The sequence below is a fragment of the Ranitomeya variabilis genome, chromosome 7, assembly GCF_051348905.1.
Source record: "Ranitomeya variabilis isolate aRanVar5 chromosome 7, aRanVar5.hap1, whole genome shotgun sequence".
NCBI lineage: Eukaryota > Metazoa > Chordata > Amphibia > Anura > Dendrobatidae > Ranitomeya > Ranitomeya variabilis.
Window position 1 is genome coordinate 144,979,267 of NC_135238.1, and position 8,996 is coordinate 144,988,262.

The window sequence follows — 8,996 nt, forward strand, 5'->3', positions numbered from 1 at the left end:
CGGCCTTACTGGCCTTCATCAGTAACGGACTGCAGTATAATGGTTTATCGCGTTCAGTGCGATAATATTAGTGACACCATAGTCACTTTAAATTTGTCTGTTCATGCACTAGGTGCTGGGCATGGAACCTGTATAAGATAGTATCTGGATGGGTGGAGGTGCCAGCGTGCAGTCAGCAGTGATGCGGTATCCACCGCTGGTCAGTGCTTACTGGTGAAAACCAGTGAGGCCGAAACGTCTATATTATTTTCTGGCTGCATTAAAAAAATCCAAAAATATTCTAGACGTTGAGTGCCAAGTTTTCTTTATTATACATGTATAGTGTGGGGACCTACTTGAGCACCTTTTGAGGTTATGCATACGGTGTTTTACCTTTACTTGGATTGGATTTGATGTACATTTGTTGAGTTGATTTTAATTTTATTATAGGGAATCACAAGGCAATGAGGACCTTTACACTTATTTTGAGCTCGCATATTTAGGCAAAAAATATCAATTAATATCTCGTGTATTTTTCATCTTTTTTGGGATGCAACCAGGCCCTCAAATATTGCTAGAAAAAGGCGTGAATTGGGTTCTGGCAAGAGAGACTGGAAGCTGGGATGGTGAACTACACATACCTCTTTTTTTGGATATTTATATCTTCAATAGGGATCTTAGCCAGTTTCCTTGGGGGAAATATTGCACCCATTTAGACAGAAATATAAAAAGTAAAACTCATATATTATATAGAGTTATTACAAACAGAGTGATCTATTACAAGTGTTTATTTCTGTTAATGTCGATGATTATGGCTTACAGCCAATGAGAACCCAAAAGTCATTATCTCAGTAAATTAGAATACTCAAAAACACCAGCTTGAAAAATGATTTTAAAATCCAAAATGTTGGCCTACTAAAATGTATGTTCAGTAAATGCACTCAATACTTGGTCGGGGCTCCTTTTGCATCAATTACTGCATCAATGCAGCGTGGCATGGAGGCTATATGCCTGTGGCACTGCTGAGGTGTTATGGAAGCCCAGGTTGCTTTGATTGCAGCCTTCATCTATGGGGTTAAGGTCAGGCGAGTTTACTGGCCAATCAAACAGTGATGGTGTAGTTTTTAAACCAGGTATTGGTACTTTTGGCAGTGTGGACAGATGCCAAGTCCTGCTGGAGAATGTAATTTCCATCTCCAAAATGCTTGTCGGCCGTGTGAAGCATGAAGTGCTCTAACATTTCCTGGTAGATGGCTGCACTGGCTTTGGTCTTGATAAAACACAGTGGATCTACACCAGCAGATGACATGGCTCTCCAAAACCATCACTGATTGTGGAAACTTGACACTAGACCTCAAGCAGCTTGGATTGTGTGCCTTTCCACTCTTCCTCCAGAGTCTGGGACCTTGATTTCCAAATGAAATGCAAAATTTACTTTTATCTGAAAGCAACACTTGGACCAATGAGCAGCAGTCCAGTTCTTTTTCTCCTTGGCCAAGGTAAGAAACTTCTTTTGTTGCCTATTGGTCATGAGTGACTGTACACAAGGAATGCGACACTTATAGCCGATGTTCTGGATACGTCTGTGTGTGGTGACTCTTGAAGCAATGACTCCAGCAACAGTCCACTCCTTGTGAATCTCACAGACATTTTTGAATGACCTTCTCTTAACAATCCTTTCAAGGCTGTGGTTATCCCGGTTGCTTGTGCACCTTTTTCTGCCACACTTTTTCCTTCCACTCAACTTTCCATTAATATGCTTGGATACAGCACTCTGTGAACAGCCAATTTCTTTACTAATGGCCTTTAGTGGCTTACCCTACTTGTGGAGTGTGTCAATGACTGCCTTGTGGACATCTGTCAAGCCAGCTGTCTTTCCCATGATTGCGGAACCTACGGAAACAGACTTAGGGACTTTTTTAAATGCTTAAGAAGCCTTTAAAAAAAGGGAAGGCTATCTGCGCTGGATTTAGAGTTTAAAATTCCTTATGGGGAAACCCAAATTCCTGACTGATAAAATTAACAGTCACAAACAATACCAACGTTAATGCAACAACTGCGGAAAGATATAAAAAGTATATCGTAAGCCAAGGAGGGAAGGACATATAATAAATAAAATATATACCTGGTCAGGCTTTCACTGTAAGGTGCAATCTTCCGTGGTTAAATACACTTGCACTGCCCAACAGGAGGAGACGAGAACAAATGAATGCCGTAAGTAGGTTTCAGCCGTAGCAGGTCCGGCTGCTGTTAAAATACAGGATCTTCCGCGACCCTGTGCAGTTATGTTCCCAAAGGAGGAAGAGATCCAGTAAATGCCGCATCTTGCCTCTGGAATAGCGGGCTGCAGGCACTGCCCCGGCCGGTGGCAGAAAGATCCTGCGCTCGAGTGTTCTGTGGAGTAGGTTAGTGTTGCTAGGCTTAGCCGCTGGGTACTCTGCTGTTGCAGGACCTTATGTGACGTCACGGTCACGTGATTGCTCACGTGACAGGCTATGGAAAGCGTGTGGGATCAAATCCAAAGCGAGCGCAGGATCTGCCACCGGCCGGGGCAGTGCCTGCAGCCCGCTATTCCAGAGGCAAGACGTGGCATTTACTGGATCTCTTCCTCCTTTGGGAACATAACTTCACAGGGTCATGGAAGATCCTGTATTTTAACAGCAGCCGGACCTGCTATGGCTGAAACCTACTTACGGCATTCATTTGTTCTCGTCTCCTCCTGTTGGGCAGTGCAAGTGTATTTAATCATGGAAGATTGCACCTTACAGTGAAAGCCTGACCAGGTATATATTTTATTTATTATACGTCCTTCCCTCCTTGGCTTACGATATACTTTTTATATCTTTCCGCAGTTGTTGCATTAATGTTGGTATTGTTTGTGACTGTTAATTTTATCAGTCAGGAATTTGGGCTTCCCCATAAGGAATTTTAAACTCTAAATCCAGCGCAGATAGCCTTCCCTTTTTTTATGATATATTGATTTAGTTATGGACGGGTGGTACCGTAACACTATCGGCTGCAGGTTTTAGAGGGTGCCAGCGCTACTGTTTTTTTATAGAAGTTAAGAAGCCTTTACATGTGTTTTTTATTAATTACTGGGATAAAGACTTTTGGGTTTTCATTGGCTGTAAGCCATAATCATCAACAGAAACAGAAATAAACACTTGAAATAGATCACTCTGTTTGCTTCTATATAACATATGAGTTTTACTTTTTGTATTGAAGAACTGAAATAAATTAACTTTTTGATGATATTCTAATTTTTGTGAAGCACCTTTATTTTGCAGGATTTTTATATGTCTACATGCTGTCATGCAGGTCCCACCGCTGACACAAACAGCATTTGCTAGAACATCCCTAAATTCAAATGAAAAGATAGATTCAAATGAAGCATATGTCAATATGTTTAATTTGAATCTATATTTTCATTCAAATTTAAGCATGTGGTAGCAAATGCTGCTGGGTCAGCGGTGAGGCCTGCATGCTCTTTTTTTGATTACCAACAATAATATTAGCTATAGTCTAGTATGGAATTTCCTTTGTTTCTCTTGTCGAAAAATGTGAATAATTTCCTTTTATTACATTCTAGTTTCCAACAGTGTTTTTCATATATTTTATCAACTTAAAACTACCCATTCAGTAATTTGAGTTACAGAATTCGAGGTTCACTTACTGAACCCATGGGCATTGTTGTGGAACAGTTACTGTACTAAAAAGTCAAGCCACACTCATAATGGACATTTTACCCCAAAACTATATTTGAGTAATCAACAGCCTTCATAAAAGCCTCCCAGAGAGAAGAAACATGCATCTTATGCTCCTGTAATGGCACAAGTTAGTTTCAGAAACAATATTAGGCTAACACGCTGCGCTTTTGCAGCATTTTTTTGCAAATTGAAAGCTGCTTTTTACAGTACCAGCAAAAGCTAGGAGAATACAGAAAGTTTATGCAAACAATTGTTTTTTTCTGAATAAATAAAGAAAACTGTTGCATTTTTTTAAAAATCTGCAGCATGACAATTCTTTCAGTGCTTTTGTCGCATTTTTTTCATCATAGAGAGCAAATAGGAAGTACAAAACTGCTGCAAAATGTACAACCATCTTTTTGCTGTTTTTTCTGCATTTTTGCTGCTCTTTTGGTGAATTAAACTAACTTTATTAAACATGCAGTGTTTACAAATGACACATACAATCCATGCCAATAAAACCACAGCAAAAACACAACAAAAAAGCAGCAAAAATATGCAAAACCTGCTTTTTGTAAGCAGCTTCTTTACTGTCAAGAGAGCAGGTTTTGCCTGCAGAAAAAAAAACACTGCAAAAACACAATGTGTGAACATAGCCTTAAACTTTTAATAACTAAATCATTACCAGATAAAAAGAAAATTGGATTAGACCAAACAATAACCTAACTAGAATTTTACCTTATTCTTCCTGTCATCAAAAGAAAATGTATTTAACATATCTTAAATAATATAAAATAAATTAATGGATAATGAAAATATGTCATTGTTTTATATCTAAATGCCCTCTACCGCCTGAATATCTACCAGATGTTCAGATATTTGTATATAGTATGTTGCATGCAAACACTGAGATACTCATATACCATGAGATACAGTGTAGAGGAGAGATCCTCCTTAATGTGAATTCAAGGATGATTTAGGCTTTCTTTAACCTGGGATAAATGTGCAATTTGTTGCACTAGCCCAGTGCCTAATATCACTGGATAAGGTAAAGTGGCTTTTTAACACATATTCGCATGAAAGGAAAATGTCGCTGGTGTCTGTACATTCAGTTCTGGCCAAAATGAATATGTGACTGCTGCTACCAATCACTGGCTGAAGTTGTCACATTCTTGATACAGGGCTCACATGGCAATTCCAGTGTTAGAGATGAAGCAGTGGGGGTCAGAAACTGAATAATAATAGTAATAGTAATGATAATTTTATTTTATATAGCACCAAAATATTCTGCAGCACTTTACAATTGAGTGGGGACATGTACAGACATTAAATTCAATACAATATAAGACATTTTAAACATTCACATTAGGAGTACGGGCCCTGCTCGCAAGCTTACAATTTAAAATAATTTTTTTTATTCATTTTTAACAGATTTTTTGTTGTTTTTAAATCACGGATGGAAGCTCCCATTAATTAAATTAAATCCCTTCTAGAATCAATGTTAAATATATGCATATCATACAGTACAAATAAAAGCAATACAAATCTAAACTAAACATACAAAGTAACTAATATGGCAGACTGCAAATGGTTTTGTTTATATTGTTCTAACAAGTGTTTAAATAGTTTTGGATTATCTGTAATATTTCACTGAATTTACATGTTTTTAATTTATTTTATACTACATTACAGTTTATTTGAGACAAAAAGGCAAAAATGTATTTTGTATCTGGTTAGTCAATTAATTAATTAAAAAAAACCATACCTATATGTACACATATACACACACAACAAACATATTTGCACCGGATGTGCTTCATAAAGCTTACGATCTACTAAACTTGTCACAAATAGTCCTTTTCCGAAGTGTACATTTTAAGATTACTACTAATTAATATCAATTAGTCGACTAACTTCACATTGAACCAGAATCCATCTTTATATTATATTATCTGATTTCAAAATAAAATAGAAAAATAATAAAGACTTACCAGAAACCTGTAATGAAATCAGCAGAACGAAGCCAACAAGATAAGTGTTCATCATAAAGATTGTTTTACGTAACATGTTATCTGTTTAAATCTTGGATTGTTACAACTGATAAAAGAGAAAGCCCCAGATTAGCTCTGCCCTGAAATGATGTAAGAGACTTAATCTGTGTAAAACATGTTTTTAGCGGAAAGGTTTAGTTAGCATATAAGTATGCCTTGCACTTGCCAATTGATGTGGTTTCACAAAAACAAGGTGACTTCAGTGGAAAACTTACCGTTCCATCGCAAATTTTCCCTACGTTGATTTATTCTAAATCAGTCCATTGACTACAGAATGCAATTGTCTTTTCTAGGGTTGAGCGACTTTCATTTTTTTAAGATCGAGTCGGGTTTTGTGAAACCCGACTTTGTCCAGAGTCGAGTCGAGTGCAGTCGGCCGATTATCGCTAAAAGTCGGGATCGACCGAAACACGAAACCCAATGCAAGTCAATGGGGAAGCATAGTCGTCAGTGAGTGGAGGGCAGGAAAACACCTAGAGTGCCCATTTTAATGCCAAAAACATCCATTCTTGTTTCTCAAGCTTGTCAATCTTAATTAACTTTATAATAATAGTTGGGCATAGGAAATTGGGGGTCATTTGGCTAAAGTTGTGGGGGGTAGGGCTGGTTCAAGCCTTTAGTGGGCCCAGGAAACGTGGACTACGTCACGGCGGTGGAGCAGGGAGAGGTAAGTATTTCAGCGTTGCAAGTGCTGTGATCCTGAGCAAGCAGGGGGGCCCACTCGTTCGCATTGCCACTGGCACATGGCCCCTCAAAGTACGGCGGTGTGTTTGCATGGCGGGGGCGCCTCCCACCAGCAGCGACACTTTTGCGTACTCTGAGGGGCCCTGTGCCAGTGACGTCGCCAACGAGTATGCCCCCCCCACCTGATGAAGGAACCTGCACTTTCATCTGCACCTTCCTCTTTGTCCCTGTGTAAGGTGGTATAACATGCGGGAAGGGGAACCTTACTTTCAGCAGGGTCAGATTCTGGCTGTGTAGAGTGCAAGGGGAATGTAGTGGTCTAGGTCAATGTACCGGCAGACTCATCTAGCAGTGGCTGGGCAATGGGCAGGATGAGGAGGAAACACAGATATAGGGCCAAAGAATAAAGTAGGCTAAATGCAGTTCAAAATTGGTAACAGGACTAAACAGGCGGCATTGCTTTGTTCAGTGGAGTAGCAAACCCAGGAGCAGCAGACACTGTTTTAAGGGCCTAACCACACTAGTAGGCCAAATGCAGTTTAATATCTGCTACTATAGGCCAAAAGCCTAAATACTGAAGCTCAGCTTTATACAGTTGAGGGCAACACCAGGGAGCGGCAGAAACTGTTAGTAGGCTGGAACCACCATTTTGTTTTTAAAAAAACACTAGTTAATGAGAGGCAGAAGGTTGAAGCTCAGCTGTATTCAGTTGAGGGCAACACCAGGCAGGGGCAGACACCGTAAGTAGGCCCTAAACACCATTTTGTTTTTAAAATAACACCAGTTAATGAGAGGCAGAAGGTTGAAGCTCAGCTGTATTCAGTTGAGGGAAACACCAGGCAGGGGCAGACACCGTAAGTAGGCCCTAAACACCATTTTGTTTTTAAAATAACACCAGTTAATGAGAGGCAGAAGGTAGAAGCTCAGCTGTATTCAGTTGAGGACAACACCAGGCAGAGGCAGAAACCGTTAGTAGGCCGGAACCACCATTTTATTTTTAAAAAAACACCAGTTAATGAGAGGCAGAATGTTGAAGCTCAGCTGTATTCAGTTGAGGACAACACCAGGCAGAGGCAGAAACCGTTAGTAGGCCGGAACCACCATTTTATTTTTAAAAAAACACCAGTTAATGAGAGGCAGAAGGTTGAAGCTCAGCTGTATTCAGTTGAGGACAACACCAGGCAGAGGCAGAAACCGTTAGTAGGCCGGAACCACCATTTTATTTTTAAAAAAACACCAGTTAATGAGAGGCAGAAGGTGGAAGCTCAGCTGTATTCAGTTGAGGGCAACACCAGGGAGGGGCAGAAACCGTTAGTAGGCCGGAACCACCATTTTATTTTTAAAAAAACACCAGTTAATGAGAGGCAGAAGGTGGAAGCTCAGCTGTATTCAGTTGAGGACAACACCAGGCAGAGGCAGAAACCGTTAGTAGGCCGGAACCACCATTTTATTTTTAAAAAAACACCAGTTAATGAGAGGCAGAAGGTGGAAGCTCAGCTGTATTCAGTTGAGGGCAACACCAGGGAGGGGCAGAAACCGTTAGTAGGCCGGAACCACCATTTTATTTTTAAAAAAACACCAGTTAATGAGAGGCAGAAGGTGGAAGCTCAGCTGTATTCAGTTGAGGACAACACCAGGCAGAGGCAGAAACCGTTAGTAGGCCGGAACCACCATTTTATTTTTAAAAAAACACCAGTTAATGAGAGGCAGAAGGTTGAAGCTCAGCTGTATTCAGTTGAGGACAACACCAGGCAGAGGCAGAAACCGTTAGTAGGCCGGAACCACCATTTTATTTTTAAAAAAACACCAGTTAATGAGAGGCAGAAGGTTGAAGCTCAGCTGTATTCAGTTGAGGACAACACCAGGCAGAGGCAGAAACCGTTAGTAGGCCGGAACCACCATTTTATTTTTAAAAAAACACCAGTTAATGAGAGGCAGAAGGTGGAAGCTCAGCTGTATTCAGTTGATGACAACACCAGGGAGGGGCAGAAACCGTTAGTAGGCCGGAACCACCAATCTTTACAAAAACAGCAGTTAATAAAAGCCAGAAGGTAGAAGCTCAGCTGTATTCAGTTGAGAACAACACCAGGCAGAGGCAGAAACCGTTAGTAGGCCGGAACCACCATTTTATTTTAAAAAAAACACCAGTTAATGAGAGGCAGAAGGTTGAAGCTCAGCTGTATTCAGTTGAGGACAACACCAGGCAGAGGCAGAAACCGTTAGTAGGCCGGAACCACCATTTTATTTTTAAAAAAACACCAGTTAATGAGAGGCAGAAGGTTGAAGCTCAGCTGTATTCAGTTGAGGACAACACCAGGCAGAGGCAGAATCCGTTAGTAGGCCGGAACCACCATTTTATTTTTAAAAAAACACCAGTTAATGAGAGGCAGAAGGTGGAAGCTCAGCTGTATTCAGTTGATGACAACACCAGGGAGGGGCAGAAACCGTTAGTAGGCCGGAACCACCAATCTTTACAAAAACAGCAGTTAATAAAAGCCAGAAGGTAGAAGCTCAGCTGTATTCAGTTGAGGACAACACCAGGCAGAGGCAGAAACCGTTAGTAGGCCGGAACCACCATTTTATTTTTAAAAAAACA

General features: G+C 40.4%; 1 protein-coding gene across 1 annotated transcript in view; it reads right to left on the bottom strand.

The window, feature by feature from the left end:
* The window catches only part of ICOS (inducible T cell costimulator), a 45,398-nt gene extending 39,607 nt beyond the window's left edge, over positions 1-5,791 (bottom strand). Inside the window, exon 1 of the mRNA XM_077274714.1 lies at positions 5,657-5,791. Coding sequence (XP_077130829.1) covers positions 5,657-5,732 — 76 coding nt within the window. The 5' untranslated portion in view covers positions 5,733-5,791. The remainder of the gene's footprint in view (positions 1-5,656) is intronic.
* Between the last annotated feature and the right edge of the window lie 3,205 nt (positions 5,792-8,996).